This window comes from Ranitomeya imitator, chromosome 3, assembly GCF_032444005.1.
Source record: "Ranitomeya imitator isolate aRanImi1 chromosome 3, aRanImi1.pri, whole genome shotgun sequence".
Taxonomy (NCBI): Eukaryota; Metazoa; Chordata; class Amphibia; order Anura; family Dendrobatidae; genus Ranitomeya; species Ranitomeya imitator.
The window spans coordinates 800,481,050-800,499,771 of record NC_091284.1 but is presented as its reverse complement, the minus strand read 5'-3'; the positions used below and the strand labels follow the sequence as shown (position 1 = coordinate 800,499,771).

Sequence of the window (18,722 nt, the reverse complement as noted above, 5' to 3'; positions counted from 1 at the left end):
ATGCCAAAGAGGTAGACGAGAAGAGAAAGAGCCGAGTTCCCATAGGGCTAATGGGAAGTAGAGAGAAGGGAGAGCAAACAACAGGGAATAAGCAAATGACCAGTAAAACAAGTAAGCCACTGTAAGCAAGAGGAGAGAGACTTAAAGGGAACCTGTCACCCCGTTTTTTCAGATTGAGATAAAAATACTGTTAAATAGGGCCTGCGCTGTGCGTTACAATAGTGTATGTAGTGTACCCTAATTCCCCACCTATGCTGCGAAATACATTACCAAAGTCGCCGTTTTCGCCTGTCAATCAGGCTGGTCAGGTCGGGTGGGCGTGGTTACAGCGCTGTTTCTTCCCCAGCTTTACGTTGGTGGCGTAGTGGTGTGCGCATGTCCCAGTGTCCCAGTGCCGAAGCCACTTGCGCGCACGTGAATTAACAGCGCGCGATCTGCGCTATTACTGTATGCAAACTCGGCTTCAGGAAAATGGCCGCCGCGATCTCTTCTGCGCACGCGCGGCATCCCGCGGCCATTTTCCTGAAGCCCCGTGCAGCAGAGCACTCCATCTGCGCACGCGCGGCCCCAGGAAGATGGCCGCCCCCACCGAAGACAGTAATAGCGCAGATCGCGCGCTGTTAATTCACGTGCGCGCAAGTGGCTTCGGCACTGGGACACTGGGACATGCGCACACCACTACGCCACCAACGTAAAGCTGGGGAAGAAACAGCGATGTCACCACGCCCACCCGACCTGACCAGCCTGATTGACAGGCGAAAACGGCGACTTTGGTAATGTATTTCGCAGCATAGGTGGGGAATCAGGGTACACTACATACACTATAGTAAAACGTCAGCTCTCCTTGGTTTCCAAAAACATGGTTGTCTGGGAAATTAAGATACAATCTGGGTTCTTCACAGAAGTGTCCTGCGAATGCTCTGTGTTTTTCATACAGGGAAAAAAGGCTGCAAAAAAAGCACCATGTGAACATAACTGTTGGATGGGTTATTATGTCCACTCCTTCTCACATGTAAAGCGCCATGGAATAAATGGCGCAATAATATAATAAGTAAAAAAAATAAAATAAAAACCAAATCATATTGATGGCTAAAATACACACAAAAAAAGTTTTCTTTTTTTTTTTTTAAATCCAGGACTGCCTACAAACCAAATTTTCACATCTTTTCGATAAGACTTTTCCTGCCAGTTTAATTAGGAGTTCAGCTCTGAAGGCTGCAAGGACTTTTTTCTTTTGAACTTTTTAAGTCTGAAAACTTTCTGAAACTGAAAAATAAACACCCCACCGTCTTATCTGGAAAGAAAGAAATTAAAAGTTTGCCTGAAACACTCCTTAATGAAATTCTTCCTTTTCTCGTTTTTCCCCGCAGTTAGTTTTACTTCTAATTCAGCATTTCTGTGTTTTAATGAGAAAGTTAAAAACAAAACAAAACAAAAAAAACCCTGCAACTTTCTTTTTGATGGGGGAAAAAAAACACAATGTGGCGTCCGGGGCTGTAAATGAACGCACAGATGTTTACAGCTTCTGAAGAGGGATGAATGGATCTCGCTATGGAAATAGGTGACGGAGGAAAAAAAGAAAAAAAAAGAAAAGCATAAAGGGAATAAATATGAGAATGGGGTAAAATATTCATGGAGAATAAATTAAGAAAATGTAGAAATAAAAGCAAGAAAACTTGTATTGGACATGGAGGGATCAAAAAAAAGAATGCCTATATTAATGTAAATGGGTAGTAAATAGAAAAATAAAAAATCCGTAGGTGCTGGACCTACCTAGCCTGACTGCTTGCTTCATGGGGGGCAATCAGCATTATTGATCAGGGTGAAGCATTTGTTTCATCAGCTATATGGCCTCCTGGAGGTAATTATTCCAGTGTCTGTCTCTAGCCTCTTTTGGCCTGTTGGTTCTTTTCCAGGTTATGGTGTTCATGCTTTATGACTCTTCCCATTGGGATTGATTGCATTGACATTACTAAGGGTTGGAGGACACTAAGAGTATTTGTTATATTAAAGGGAACCTGTCACCCCGTTTTTTGAGATTGAGATATAAATACTGTTAAATAGGGCCTGTGCTGTGCGTTACTATAGTGTATGTAGTGTACCCTGATTCCCCATGTATGCCGAGAAATACATTACCAAAGTCGGCGTTTTCGCCTGTCAATCAGGCTGGTCTGGTCAGGTGGGCGTGTTCACAGGCAACATCATGAGAAGTGCGGTGATGAAGATGACTCATGATGTTGCCTCATTCGCGCCACCAGGCCTGGCATCTCTTTGTTGCATCGTTTGCATTTTGCACGCATGCCTGCCTTACCGATAGGCGAAGGAGCTTCATTAAAATATTCCCAAACTGGGTCTCTTTTACGGCCTGCTGCCATTATAAGGAAAGAATGTAATAAACCTCAGATCGTACACATAAACAGATCCAGACTTATCTGTCTGTGGCTATGCTGCAGTATTGTGCTCAAAGTTTCACTTTCATTTTCTTGTCTGCTTGCCCTTCCTCCTCCTCACACTTAGATTCACATTCTTCTTGTGTTGTGCAGATCTATTCCACTCCAAACAATCAGAAACATATTGTCTAACTTCTTGGACTTGGCACTGAAGGGGTTGATTCTGTATTCATAGGTTTGTAGAACAATAGGATTAAGGTCTTTTTCTCAACTCTGTTCATGTTGTAACATTTTTGCCGTGAAGAAGAGGCTGGGACCTCTGCGGAGTCAAATTCAGTTTTGAGAACTGCGTAAGTAAAGCGAGCGTCTGTGATAATATAGGAGAGAAACTGCCCACTAATCCTACAGAAACCTCTGGAAGAGCATGGCATTGTGAATGTTACACATATACAGCCTTTATTCTACTGAGTTAAACAACTCAGCTTTATCTCATGATGGAAGAACCTTTGAATGGTAAAATATTTTCCTCAAAAAGCAGTTTATTTAAAAAAAAAAATCCGATTTAAATAAAAAAAATCCGATTTTTTTTTTTTTTTTTTTTTTTTTAAAAAACATTGATTTTTATCCACCCTGCCCAGCACAAAAAGTATGGACAGACTAAAAGGCAGCAAAAAACACTTTCGGCCCCATTTATCACTTATGATTTTTTTTTAAAGTCACATTTTTTCTCTCGTGGTATTCACTGATGGGTTTTGGTTAAATTCTTCGAAGTGACGCAGAAAGTCCAGGAATTTGACAATCAAAAAATACCATTAATGGGTTTTTTTTTTTTGCAACTTCTAAGGCCGGCGTCACGCTAGCGAGTTTTACGGATGTATGAGAGGTGCAGAAAATACGGATTGCACACGGTACAATGATTCTCTATACCCCAGCTCCTATCAGCCGTATTTTACTGATCCGTATTATACGGTCTTCTACGGCCGTAGAAAATCGCAGCATGCTGCGTTTGTCACCGTATTGCGCAAAAAAATAAAAAAATAAAAAAATCGCCAGTGAAAGCCTATGGGGGCGAGAAAAATACGGATTACACATGGACCAGCAGTGTGACTTGCGAGAAATACGCAGCGGTGTTAGAGAGAAAAGCCAGTAATTCAATTGTCGGCTTTTCCTTTGTCCTTCACAAACCCGACATGATATGAGGCATGGCTTACATACAGTAAACCATCTCATATCCCTTTTTTTTTTTGCATATTCCACACTACTAATGTTAGTATTGTTGCATACACGAATATAAAAAAGTATAGAAATTTTATTAAACAAATATAATAACACAGACTAACAATACAAGGTCCAGAAAGTGGTGCATATACAGATGACACAGCTACTGTAGTAACACAGGGGGTATACTAAACGGATATCCAAAAGTAAACAGTGAAAAAGTACTCTAGCATGTATCAATAAGGTGCTACATATCATGCATGGTGTCAGGGTATATAGTAACCTTTACCCATTCCAATTACCAATGTCCACATGCTGCCTATCACATATAGGATTAAATGCTAGCATATATGGAATGTGCACCGTTAGTCTTACCCGTATGCGTGTGCCAGTGAGTGTCGCCAGCAGCCCCGACGCGCGTTTCGCGTTGGACTTCCTCGGGGGGCTGTAATAGTATGTGTATTTAAAGCGGTTATTTAAGTAAGAGGGACACCTGTCTGTAATAAGCGGCACAATTAACGGCGCGTGCGCGGTGATATGCAGGCTTGCGTGCATCACATCACATCCTGCTCTTCCTGTGACGCGACGGGCAGAGGGAAATCCCTCCTGACGTCACTAGCCCGCCGCGTCACATCCTGGAGGCAGGGAGGGATGTGTCCCGGATCCTGCCACACTGCGCATGCGCGCGCACCGCGGCCTCCATTTTAGAAAGGGGCGATGTAGCCATAATATCAAACAGAGCAATAGTGCTAACATTAATAATTATCGATATATATACTGATATAGTGGCGACTAGTAATCTGCTGATGCGGTAAGAATAATATTGTATATGACATACCCACCGCGTCCTATCCTGTAACCAGGAAAGGATATGCGCCGGAACCAGTCATACCGCGCATGCGCGCGTCTCGGCCGCCATGGTGAGAATGGGAAGGATAACTACAGGCAAGTATAGTAAGTGAATCTAAAGTGATGCGTGCTAAGAATGCGCCTACAGATAAGTGCGCTTGCGCAAGGGCAACCAATGATAAAGGGATGGAACTAAAGTGATCATGTGCAAAGTGATAATGCCCACTATAAGGGGCAAACTTACATGTCAAATACTAGCAAAAAGACTGCATAATTCCAACAGATATACGTTATGGCATATATAATAGCAAATTACACACAAATACGAAACCTCGTCCCATACGGATGAGAACAATATAAAAATATGTAAGAGTCCCAAGAGTTCAGGAGAACCAAACTCCCCAAAAGTGACAGTCACCAAAATATATAATATGTATTCAAAAATAAAAATAAAAATAATAAAAAATGAAAAATAAAAGAGTGTACACGAAATATCACAATAAACGAGTAAGTGAGTACAGCCATGAATGCCTGGTATCCTTCAAATCTTGCATATGAACGAAGGTATCCCGTATAATGTCCTGATATCGGGGCAATCCGTAACCGCTCCAAGAGTGTATAGATGATGAGATATAACAATACGATGGCAATACTACAAACATAAAAGATAAAAACACATACAAAATTAAAATCCAGAAACAACAGAGAACCAAATATCTGACCCAGATACTACCTACAAAAAGGAGGCAAAACTTAATTGTTCGTTAGACCTAGGGGGGACATTGTAACCAAGATTGTAATCCAGCGGCATTCTAATTGTGCCAATGTCCGCTTCAAGTCTCCCCCTCTAATCCCGCTTCTCACGTGATCAATACCAAAGACTTTGAGTTCCTTTGGATTGCATTCATGGTGAAGCCTGAAGTGGCGGGGTATAGTTTTTAACGTGGCAACATCATCCACCTTCCCGTCCCCCATAATATCTCTTATATGCTCGCGTGTCCTGACCCTAAGTTCGCATGAGGTAAGACCCACATAGGACAGGCCACAGGAGCATTTGGCCATATACACCACAAATGTGGTACTACAACTAATATAGTCTGTGATTTTAAACTCTTTTCGGCCATCGGCCGAGGTGTACGATGTTGCCCTAACATGGTTGCGACATGCCAGACAATCGCCACATGGGAAGAAGCCCCACCTCTGTTTGGCAGCCCCAAACAGCATTGGGGTTTTCGTTGTATAATGACTTCTAACCAACATGTCTCTCAGGTTCTTACCTCTTCTAGCTGTCATCAGCGGTTCATCCGAGAGACATTTCGCGAGTGTGGGTTCAGTTCTTAAGATTGGCCAATGTCTGCTTAAAATTTTCCTCATGAGACCCCACTGATGGTTAAATGTAGATATGTATCGGATCTTCCCCTCTTCACTCTTACGTTTATGTGATTGGGACAGAAGTTCACACCTCCTCTGGCTTTTAGCTCGATTTAGGCCACGTTTAATGCTCCTATTACTATATCCACGTGCGCGGAATCTCTCCCCAAGGTCCACAGCTTGTCTGTCAAACGCCTCCTCAGTGGAGCAGATTCTCCTCATCCTGAGAAATTGCCCGATTGGTATAGCTCCAATCGTGGAATTAAGGTGAGACGAGGAGGCATGGAGGAGAGCATTGACGGAGGTTTCTTTCCTGAAGACATCCGTATGTATATAGCCATCTTCCTGGACCAGCAGCATTATATCCAGGAAAGATATTTCACTACAACTATAGTTATAGGTGAGCCTGATGTTGAGGCTGTTGCGATTCAGATCCTGCATAAACGATTTGAGTTGTTCCGCTGTACCGTGCCAAATAAACAAAATGTCATCTATGTACCGATACCACCCCAGAATCCGCGAGGAAGCGCACGCGCCCCCCTGAAATATGCTCCTCTCCCAATATCCTAGGAAGAGGTTAGCATAGGAGGGCGCGCACGCCGCCCCCATAGCTGTACCACGGCTCTGGAGGCAGTATCGGTCCTTAAAAGTAAAAAAATTGTGTGTAAGGATGAATCGCAAGAGCCTCAACACCAGGCCACAAACCTCCGAATCAATGCTGCTGGTCCCAAGAAAAAATTGGGCTGCCTCAAGACCATCATCATGACGGATGGAAGTGTAGAGTGTCTCTACGTCCGCCGTGACTAGAAGCATATCTGATTCAAGCGTCATCCCATCCAGTCTCCTCAGGACGTCCGTAGTGTCTCTGACATAGGAGGGTAAAGTCTCAACTTGTGACCTAAGGTAGTGGTCAACAAATTTACATATAGGATCACACATCCCTCCTATGCCAGAGACAATCGGACGCCCCGGAGGGTTGACAGAGTCCTTGTGGACCTTGGGGAGGAGATAAAAGGTAGGTATAACCGGGTATTTAACCACCAATCCATCAAATGTTTTTTTGGTAATGGTCCCCTTGTATAGAGCCTCCTCAAGCATCTCGACCAACTCTAACATAAAGCTGGGTAATGGATTCTGAGTCAACAAAGTGTATGTATCCTTGTTACGGAGCTGTTTGAAAGCTTCCCTCTCATATTTGTCCGTAGGCCATACCACCTCGTTTCCACCCTTGTCAGAGGGCTTGATAACTACACCCTCTAGCGCTTTTATCTCACGAAGAGCTTGTCTCTGACGTCCCGTGAGATTGTCATTTTTATATTTATTATTAATGGTTCTTAACTCTGCGGCAACCAGGTTTGTAAAGATTTCCACCTGTGGGCAGAGGGACAAGGGAGGAAACGTGGTGGACTTAGCTGAGATTGATGGAGGGGGAATACCTGAGACGGGGCCAGCGGACTCATTCTCCAACTCCTCCAGGATACAAATGGCTTCTTGTTCGGTAATATAGGGGCTCTCCGTTGGGGAGTGAAGCTTTTTCAAAACAAGCTTCCTTGAGAACAGGTGCAGGTCTTTCAATGCTGTGAAGTAATCATAGTTATTACAGGGAGAGAACGATAGACTAAGACTCAACACTTCAACCTGTGCCTCCGTGAGTGGAATTTGTGAAAGGTTAATTACCTCAAGGCTAGCATTTTTGGGTCTCTTCTCTTTTTGTGGAGATGCTGGTGTTTTCCTTTTATTGCCAAATCTTGTTACTTTGCGCCAGCGGTCCCTTTGTGTGTCATCTTTATCGGGTCCATTTCTTCCCTTATCACTTGCATTTGTCCTCTCATCAACAGATGAAACAAACAGCCCTCTGACAACCCAGCTTTATGTTAGAGTTGGTCGAGATGCTTGAGGAGGCTCTATACAAGGGGACCATTACCAAAAAAACATTTGATGGATTGGTGGTTAAATACCCGGTTATACCTACCTTTTATCTCCTCCCCAAGGTCCACAAGGACTCTGTCAACCCTCCGGGGCGTCCGATTGTCTCTGGCATAGGAGGGATGTGTGATCCTATATGTAAATTTGTTGACCACTACCTTAGGTCACAAGTTGAGACTTTACCCTCCTATGTCAGAGACACTACGGACGTCCTGAGGAGACTGGATGGGATGACGCTTGAATCAGATATGCTTCTAGTCACGGCGGACGTAGAGACACTCTACACTTCCATCCGTCATGATGATGGTATTGAGGCAGCCCAATTTTTTCTTGGGACCAGCAGCATTGATTCGGAGGTTTGTGGCCTGGTGTTGAGGCTCTTGCGATTCATCCTTACACAATTTTTTTACTTTTAAGGACCGATACTACCTCCAGAGCCGTGGTACAGCTATGGGGGTGGCGTGCGCGCCCTCCTATGCTAACCTCTTCCTAGGATATTGGGAGAGGAGCATATTTCAGGGGGGCGCGTGCGCTTCCTCGCGGATTCTGGGGTGGTATCGGTACATAGATGACATTTTGTTTATTTGGCACGGTACAGCGGAACAACTCAAATCGTTTATGCAGGATCTGAATCGCAACAGCCTCAACATCAGGCTCACCTATAACTATAGTTGTAGTGAAATATCTTTCCTGGATATAATGCTGCTGGTCCAGGAAGATGGCTATATACATACGGATGTCTTCAGGAAAGAAACCTCCGTCAATGCTCTCCTCCATGCCTCCTCGTCTCACCTTAATTCCACGATTGGAGCTATACCAATCGGGCAATTTCTCAGGATGAGGAGAATCTGCTCCACTGAGGAGGCGTTTGACAGACAAGCTGTGGACCTTGGGGAGAGATTCCGCGCACGTGGATATAGTAATAGGAGCATTAAACGTGGCCTAAATCGAGCTAAAAGCCAGAGGAGGTGTGAACTTCTGTCCCAATCACATAAACGTAAGAGTGAAGAGGGGAAGATCCGATACATATCTACATTTAACCATCAGTGGGGTCTCATGAGGAAAATTTTAAGCAGACATTGGCCAATCTTAAGAACTGAACCCACACTCGCGAAATGTCTCTCGGATGAACCGCTGATGACAGCTAGAAGAGGTAAGAACCTGAGAGACATGTTGGTTAGAAGTCATTATACAACGAAAACCCCAACGCTGTTTGGGGCTGCCAAACAGAGGTGGGGCTTCTTCCCATGTGGCGATTGTCTGGCATGTCGCAACCATGTTAGGGCAACATCGTACACCTCGGCCGATGGCCGAAAAGAGTTTAAAATCACAGACTATATTAGTTGTAGTACCACATTTGTGGTGTATATAGCCAAATGCTCCTGTGGCCTGTCCTATGTGGGTCTTACCTCATGCGAACTTAGGGTCAGGACACGCGAGCATATAAGAGATATTATGGGGGACGGGAAGGTGGATGATGTTGCCACGTTAAAAACTATACCCCGCCACTTCAGGCTTCACCATGAATGCAATCCAAAGGAACTCAAAGTCTTTGGTATTGATCACGTGAGAAGCGGGATTAGAGGGGGAGACTTGAAGCGGACATTGGCACAATTAGAATGCCGCTGGATTACAATCTTGGGTACAATGTCCCCCCTAGGTCTTAACGAACAATTAAGTTTTGCCTCCTTTTTGTAGGTAGTATCTGGGTCAGATATTTGGTTCTCTGTTGTTTCTGGATTTTAATTTTGTATGTGTTTTTATCTTTTATGTTTGTAGTATTGCCATCGTATTGTTATATCTCATCATCTATACACTCTTGGAGGGGTTACGGATTGCCCCGATATCAGGACATTATACGGGATACCTTCGTTCATATGCAAGATTTGAAGGAAACCAGGCATTCATGGCTGTATTCACTTACTCGTTTATTGTGATATTTCGTGTACACTCTTTTATTTTTCATTTTTTATTATTTTTATTTTTATTTTTGAATACATATTATATATTTTGGTGACTGTCACTTTTGGGGAGTTTGGTTCTCCTGAACTCTTGGGACTCTTACATATTTTTATATTGTTCTCATCCGTATGGAACGAGGTTTCGTATTTGTGTGTAATTTGCTATTATATATGCCATAACGTATATCTGTTGGAATTATGCAGTCTTTTTGCTAGTATTTGACATGTAAGTTTGCCCCTTATAGTGGGCATTATCACTTTGCACATGATCACTTTAGTTCCATCCCTTTATCATTGGTTGCCCTTGCGCAAGCGCACTTATCTGTAGGCGCATTCTTAGCACGCATCACTTTAGATTCACTTACTATACTTGCCTGTAGTTATCCTTCCCATTCTCACCATGGCGGCCGAGACGCGCGCATGCGCGGTATGACTGGTTCCGGCGCATATCCTTTCCTGGTTACAGGATAGGACGCGGTGGGTATGTCATATACAATATTATTCTTACCGCATCAGCAGATTACTAGTCGCCACTATATCAGTATATATATCGATAATTATTAATGTTAGCACTATTGCTCTAATGTTTGATATTATGGCTACATCACCCCTTTCTAAAATGGCGGCCGCGGCGCGCGCGCATGCGCGGTGTGGCAGGATCCGGGACACATCCCTCCCTGCCTCCAGGATGTGACGCGGCGGGCTAGTGACGTCAGGAGGGATTTCCCTCTGCCCGTCACGTCACAGGAAGAGCAGGATGTGATGTGATGCACGCAAGCCTGCATATCACCGCGCACGCGCCGTTAATTGTGCCGCTTATTACAGACAGGTGTCCCTCTAAAAAAGAGAGAAAAAGAAGCCACCCAAAAAAATCCGCACACCACCTATATAATATATCCAAAAGGAACAACTTTATTAGTAACAAACACATTTAAAACCAGTTAAAACCAATACAAAAAACCAGCTCCCCCATAAGGTCTGTTCAAAAGCAATCACTGCATAAATGGCATAAGTAATACACAAGGTGATGCTCCCCTGAACCATATAACATAACACTGCTGAAATAACCAACATGCACATATATTTTCAGTATGAATATATATACCTACACATGTAGAAAACATCTACTGATGTAAACCTATGGGTCATGAATGTAACAGGGCATAGATCCTACTGCCCCCAGTAATGCATGCTAACCATGGAAAGTATATATACAAAAGAAGAGAGGACCCCACACAAGAGGATCCTCCAGCAGCATATACGCAGCAAACCAATACTACCTAAAATAGGAGGGGTAGCACAGCACCAGACGTGCAGAACAAGACCAGATGGTGGGAGATCCCAACGCGTATCACGGTGACAAAGGACCGCTTCGTCAGGGGAAGTAGGACAGGTGTCCCTCTTACTTAAATAACCGCTTTAAATACACATACTATTACAGCCCCCCGAGGAAGTCCAACGCGAAACGCGCGTCGGGGTTGCTGGCGACACTCACTGGCACACGCATACGGGTAAGACTAACGGTGCACATTCCATATATGCTAGCATTTAATCCTATATGTGATAGGCAGCATGTGGACATTGGTAATTGGAATGGGTAAAGGTTACTATATACCCTGACACCATGCATGATATGTAGCACCTTATTGATACATGCTAGAGTACTTTTTCACTGTTTACTTTTGGATATCCGTTTAGTATACCCCCTGTGAAACTACAGTAGCTGTGTCATCTGTATATGCACCACTTTCTGGACCTTGTATTGTTAGTCTGTGTTATTATATTTGTTTAATAAAATTTCTATACTTTTTTATATTCGTGTATGGGACTTGTTACTCCTCGTTCTCTGTAGGATTACCGTTTTTGGAGTGTCCTGGTGACTAAAATATTGTCCAAAGTTATATGGGATTTTTATCCCGGTATGTTTCTAAGTTATGTATCAGTGGTACCTGTTCTTTTAATGTTAGTATTGTGTATGTGCAAAATTTGGCCGTTCTAACTATTAAATTAAAGGGTTAAATGGCGGAAAAAATTGGCGTGGGCTCCCGCACAATTTTCTCCGCCAGAGTAGTAAAGCCAGTGACTGAGGGCAGATATTAATAGCGTGGAGAGGGTCCATGGTTATTGCCCCCCCCTGGCTAAAAACATCTGCCCCCAGCCACCCCAGAAAAGGCACATCTGGAAGATGCGCCTATTCTGGCACTTGGCCACTCTCTTCCCACTCCCTTGTAGCAGTGGGATATGAGGTAATGAAAGGTTAATGTAAGGTGACATTAAGCCAGATTAATAATGGAGAGGTGTTAATTATGACACCTGTCCATTATTAATCCAATAGTATGAAATGGTTAATAAAACACACACATTATTACAAAGTATTTTAATGAAATAAAGACAGAGGTTGTTGTAATATTTTATTAGACTCTTAATCCACCTGAAGACCCTTGTTCTGTAAAAAAAGGAAAAATTAAAAAAAAAAAAAAAAAACAACATCTCATACCTTCCGTCGTTCTGTCACGTCCCACGTTGTAAATCCATCTGAAAGGGTTAACTAATTTTACAAGCAGAAGCCTGCTAATGCAGCCGCCCCTGCCTATAAAAATTCGGGGAATGAATGGAATGTAGGTGAATGACCTGTAGTTACCTCGAGTCGCGGTGATGCGCCCTCTGCTGGATGTCCTCATATGAACTCGAGCCTGGGAACTTTTCAGAATATTTTCCCACGCTCAAGTTCATATGAGGACATCCAGCAGAGGGCGCATCACCGCAACTCAAGGTGCCTACAGGACATTCCCCTGCAATCCATTCATTCACATATTTTTACAGCCAGGAGCACCGCTGCATTAGCAGAGCTCCTGGGTGTAAAATGATTTAACCCCTTCAGATGGATTTACATCATGGGACATGACAAAACGACTGAAGGTATGGGATATTATTGATTTTTTATTTTTCCTTTTTTACAGAGCGAGGGTCTTCAGGTGGATTAAGAGTCTAATAAAATATTACAACACCCTGTGTCTTTATTTCATTAAAATACTTTGTAATAATGTGTGTGTTTTATTACCCATTTCATACTAATGGATTAATAATGGATAGGTGTCATAATTGATGCCTCTCCATAATTAATCTGGCTTAATGTCACCTTACAATAGCAAGGTGGCATTAACCCTTCATTATCCCATATCCCACCGCTACACGGGAATGGGAAGAGAGGGGCCAAGTGCCAGAATAGGCGCATCTTCCAGATGTGCCTTTTCTGGGGTGGCTGGGGGCAGATGTTTTTAGCCAGGGGGGGGCAATAACCATGGACCCTCTCCACGCTATTAATATCTGCCCTCAGTCACTGGCTTTTCCACTCTGGCGGAGAAAATTGCGCAGGAGCCCACGCCAATTTTTTCCGCGATTTAACCCTTTAATTTAATAGCTAGAGCGCCCAAATTTTGCACATACACACTACTAACATTAGTAGTGTGGAATATGCAAAAAAAAAGGGATATGAGATGGTTTACTGTATGTAACCCATGTCACATATCATGTCGGGTTTGGGAAGGAGAAATGAAAAGCCGATAATTGAATTACCGGCTTTTCTGCTAACTAGCGCTGTATGAAATATTATTAATGTATATATATATATATCTATCTATATATATCTATCTATCACTGGCACATACATATGTACACACACACTAGATGGTGGCCTGATTCTAACGCATCGGGTATTCTAGAATATGCATGTCCACGTAGTATATTGCCCAGCCACGTAGTATACAGCACAGAGCCACATAGTATATTGCCCAGCCACGTAGTATATTGCCCAGCCACGTAGTATATTGCCCAGCCACGTAGTATATTGCCCAGCCACGTAGCATATTGCCCAGCCACGTAGCATATTGCCCAGCCACGCAGTATATTGCCCAGCCACATAGCATATTGCCCAGCCACGTAGTATATTGCCCAGCCACGCAGTATATTGCACAGCGATGGAGTATACAGCACAGAGCCACGTAGTATAGAGACTTTAAAAAAAAATAAACATATACTCACCTATAGCCCGTTGAAGTCCTGCTATACTCACCCTCCGCTGCCTTTCCCCCTCCTCACCACGCTCCCCGGACCGCTCCATTGCAAGCGGCAGCTTCCGGTGGTCCCAGGGCCGGTGTGAGCAGGACCTATGATGACGTCGTGGTCACATGACTGTGACGTCACGGCAGGTCCTTGTCGTACACCAGCCCTGGGAGCGGAAGCTGCCGCTTGCAATGGAGCGGTCCCGGGAGCGTGGCGAGGAGCGAGAAAGGCAGCGGAGGGTGAGTATAGCAGGTTTTTTGATTTTTTTATTATTTTTAACATGACATATTTTTACTATTGATGCTGCATAGGCAGCATCAATAGTAAATAATTGGGGACACACAGGGTTAATAGCAGCGGTAACGGAGTGCGTTACACAGCGGGCCGTTACCGCTGCCATTAACCCTGTGTGAGCGGTGAGTGGAGGGGATTACGGAGCGGGCGCCGGGCAGTGAGTGCAGGGGAGTAGGGGAAGGACTAATCGGACTGTGCCCGTCGCTGATTGGTCGCAGCAGCCATGACGGGCAGCTGCCGAGACCAATCAGCGAACGAATAACCATGACAGAAGGACAGACAGACAGACAGACTGAAGTACCCCTTAGACAATTATATATATACAGTATTTATGTTTTTACGATTATTTGAGCCCATGGATCCATTGTATGTCCGTATGTCGGTTTTGCAAGCCTGCGAGAAAATCTCGCAGTACGGATGCCATATGGATTACATACGGAGGATGCCATGCGCAAAATATGCTGACACACCCTGCCTACGGAGGAGCTATGGACCACTATTTTGGGGACATTTCTGCGTATTACGGCCATAAAAAACGGACCGTATTTTCATACGCTGAGTGTGACGCCGGCCTAAGTCACAATTCTGCACCAAACAGACAACTCATCCAACAACAAAAAATAAACTTAAACACAAAAAAAAAGAAAATTACTCTGGAGAAGTGGAGGAAAAGCCACGATGAATAGAGACCCACGTGTGAACCGAACCAAATGGATGCATAAAAAAATGCAAGTAAAAAAAAGCCTAAAAAAACGTATACGCAGTTTTAGTGCAAAAAAATCCACTGCAAATACTCAATGTCCACACGTCAGTTTTTAAGGCTTTTCTGATGCAAAAACGCTGGAAGAATCGACATGCTGCGCAAGGAAAATAAAAAGGCACCCTGTGAATGAGGCTTTAGAAATCTCATTTATTTTGCTGTTCTTTTCTCGCTAATCTAATCCTTATTTCAATCTGCACAATGTTTTGTGTATAAAGCATTTTTTTCTGCTTCAAAATCAGCAGCCAAATTTTCAAGCAGAAACACTTCAAGAATTGACACGTTGCTTCTTTTAACAGGTGGGGGAAATAAAAATAACACCACCGTGGGCAGTATAGGAGAGTATTCACATTGGAATAGAAAGCTTCTTCAAAGAGGATTTAAAGGGGTTTTTCATGTGGATTTTGGAGCAAAGTCAGATCTAAAATCCACATAAAAAATCCAAAGGACGCATTCACACTGAGGGGTTTTTTTTTCTTAACTTTCGGAGCACAAACTCTCCAACAAAAACTCAATGTTTTGGGGAAGGGGGGGTTAACTCTGGTTTCTAGAGAGTTTCTGCTCAAAAAACTCATGAAAACATTTCTGAGTGTGAATGTCCACTATTCCCAGTGGCTGTGCAGTGTGGTAATAACACAATTGCTGTAAAATTCCACCAAAGATTACAGTTGATACCTGGGGGTCTCGGCACAGAAACCCAGCGATCAGCTTATCATTAGGGTGTTCCTTTCTGAGAACAGCATCCAGCACTGTGAACTGGACGATACTGCTCACTCACAGGCTGAACATGAACAGGCTGCAGAGCTGCAGTACCTGGCAGAGCCACTAATATTGTGCACCAGGCACAGCGCTGTCCAATAAGGTGACTCGCAAGCCCTATCAGTCAGCCAATCGTAGGAGTGCCAGGAATCGGACCACCCTGGTCTGATACTGATGGACCACCATGAAGATGTCAAAGGCCCACAAAACCCCTTTAGTAGGATCGCTTGCACACATCAGCCAAAACGTAGGGCGAGTGTAGGGAGCAGCGACAGGTCACAGGACAGCAAGGGCGAGTGTAGGGAGCAGCGACAGGTCACAGGACAGCAGAGGCGAGTGTAGGGAGCAGCGACAAGTCACAGGACAGCAGGGGCGAGTGTAGGGAGCAGCGACAGGTCACAGGACAGCAGGGGCGAGTGTAGGGAGCAGCGACAAGTCACAGGACAGCAGGGGCGAGTGTAGGGAGCAGCGACAGGTCACAGGACAGCAGGGGCGAGTGTAGGGAGCAGCGACAGGTCACAGGACAGCAGGGGCGAGTGTAGGGAGCAGCGAGTGGTCACAGGACAGCAAGAGCGAGTTTAGGGAGCAGCGACAAGTCACAGGACAGCAGGGGCGAGTGTAGGGAGCAGCGACAGGTCACAGGACAGCAAGAGCGAGTGTAGGGAGCAGCGAGTGGTCACAGGACAGCAAGAGCGAGTTTAGGGAGCAGCGACAGGTCACAGGACAGCAGGGGCGAGTGTAGGGAGCAGCGACAGGTCACAGGACAGCAGGGGCGAGTGTAGGGAGCAGCGACAGGTCACAGGACAGCAGGGGCGAGTGTAGGGAGCAGCGACAGGTCACAGGACAGCAGGGGCGAGTGTAGGGAGCAGCGACAGGTCACAGGACAGCAGGGGCGAGTGTAGGGAGCAGCGACAGGTCACAGGACAGCAGGGGCGAGTGTAGGGAGCAGCGAGTGGTCACAGGACAGCAAGAGCGAGTTTAGGGAGCAGCGACACGTCACAGGACAGCAGGGGCGAGTGTAGGGAGCAGCGACAGGTCACAGGACACCAGGGGCGAATGTAGGGAGCAGCGACAGGTCACAGGACAGTAAGGGCGAGTGTAGGGAGCAGCGACGGGTCACAGGACAGCAGGGGTGAGTGTAGGGAGCAGCGACGGGTCACAGGACAGCAGGGGTGAGTGTAGGGAGCAGCGACACATCACAGGACAGCAGGGGCGAGTGTAGGGAACAGCGACAGGTCACAGGACAGCAGGGGCGAGGAAACGGTCAGTAATAGAGGACTGGGTGAAGCAGTGATGTGTCACTGATGGGGGACAGCAGAGCAGCGCTGCTGGAGGAACAGAACTGAGCAGTGCCAGCAGGTCAGAACCATAGAGCACGGCGACTAGAGAAGGCGATTACAACAGTGCAGTCACATGAGGACAGTAAAGAGCAATAATAGCTACCAAAAAGCAGCTGACTGGGGATAGTAGGGAGCAGTCACACCTGACAGCTGGGAGTAGTGACATCTGACAGCAGGGAGCAGTCACACCTGACAGCAGGGAGCAGTGACACCTGACAGCAGGGAGCAGTGACACCTGACAGCAGGGAGCAGTGACACCTGACAGCAGGGAGCAGTCACACCTGACAGCAGGGAGCAGTCACACCTGACAGCAGGGAGCAGTCACACCTGACAGCAGGGAGCAGTCACACCTGACAGCAGGGAGCAGTCACACCTGACAGTAGGGAGCAGTCACACCTGACAGTAGGGAGCAGTCACACCTGACAGTAGGGAGCAGTCACACCTGACAATAGGGAGCAGTCACACCTGACAGTAGGGAGCAGTCACACCTGACAGTAGGGAGCAGTCACACCTGACAGTAGGGAGCAGTCACACCTGACAGTAGGGAGCAGTCACACCTGACAGTAGGGAGCAGTCACACCTGACAGTAGGGAGCAGTCACACCTGACAGTAGGGAGCAGTCACACCTGACAGTAGGGAGCAGTGACACCGGACAGCAGGAAGCAGTCACACCTGACAATAGGGAGCAGTCACACCTGACAATAGGGAGCAGTCACACCTGACAATAGGGAGCAGTCACACCTGACAGTAGGGAGCAGTCACACCTGACAGTAGGGAGCAGTCACACCTGACAGTAAGGAGCAGTCACACCTGACAGTAGGGAGCAGTCACACCTGACAGCAGGGAGCAGTCACACCTGACAGTAGGGAGCAGTGACACCTGACAGCAGGGAGCAGTCACACCTGACAGCAGGGAGCAGTCACACCTGACAGCAGGGAGCAGTCACACCTGACAGCAGGGAGCAGTCACACCTGACAGTAGGGAGCAGTGACACCTGACAGCAGGGAGCAGTCACACCTGACAGCAGGGAGCAGTCACACCTGACAGCAGGGAGCAGTCACACCTGACAGCAGGGAGCAGTCACACCGGACAGCAGGGAGCAGTCACACCTGACAGTAGGGAGCAGTCACACCTGACAGCAGGGAGCAGTCACACCGGACAGCAGGGAGCAGTCACACCTGACAGTAAGGAGCAGTCACACCTGACAGCAGGGAGCAGTCACACCTGACAGTAGGGAGCTGTAGTGACGCAGCCGTCTCTCCTGTCAGTACAGTACAGTATGGTGCGGTTCTCGGGCGTCTCCGTACCTATGTCCTCCTCCTGCAGTAAGTCGCCGGCTTCTGTCCTCATCTTTCCCACTCCGGAAACTCCGCCACATCCTCCTCTCCAGTCCTCACTACAGTTCCTACTAGAGCACACTGCGCAGCCGCAGAATTTTTGCCCCGCCCACCCCACGTGTATACTGACAACAACCACGCCCACTGATGCCGAGTACCTGTTGGTACGTTGCTCCACCTATTCACTGACGTCATAGCTGTGACCAGGTGCTTGTGTTCTGTCACTAGAGCGGTCCTGTGAGGAGACGTCACGGAGTCACGTGACTGGTTCCTTCAGCGCTGTGTCCTGCAGTTCCTTGTCTGACTCTTTCCCACGCTCAGAAGCCGCCAGTGCGGGCGGGCGGTGCTCGGTATTGTGCACAGAACAGACGTTACTAGAATGTTTAACCCTTAACCCTATGGCTACTTTCACACTAGCGTTAACTGCAATCCGTCACAATGCGTCGTTTTGCAGA

General features: G+C 46.0%; 1 protein-coding gene across 3 annotated transcripts in view; it reads right to left on the bottom strand.

The window, feature by feature from the left end:
- SLC36A4 (solute carrier family 36 member 4) overlaps positions 1 to 18,344 on the bottom strand; it is a 268,852-nt gene extending 250,508 nt beyond the window's left edge. For 2 of the 3 annotated variants that reach the window (XM_069759233.1, XM_069759232.1), the window contains exon 1: positions 18,238 to 18,343. In XM_069759233.1, the coding sequence (XP_069615334.1) occupies positions 18,238 to 18,280 (43 nt within the window). In that variant the 5' untranslated portion in view covers positions 18,281 to 18,343. Of the gene's footprint in view, positions 1 to 18,237 lie in introns of all 3 variants that reach the window. The other variant, XM_069759231.1, reaches the window with a different exon arrangement.
- Positions 18,345 to 18,722: the final 378 nt, after the last annotated feature.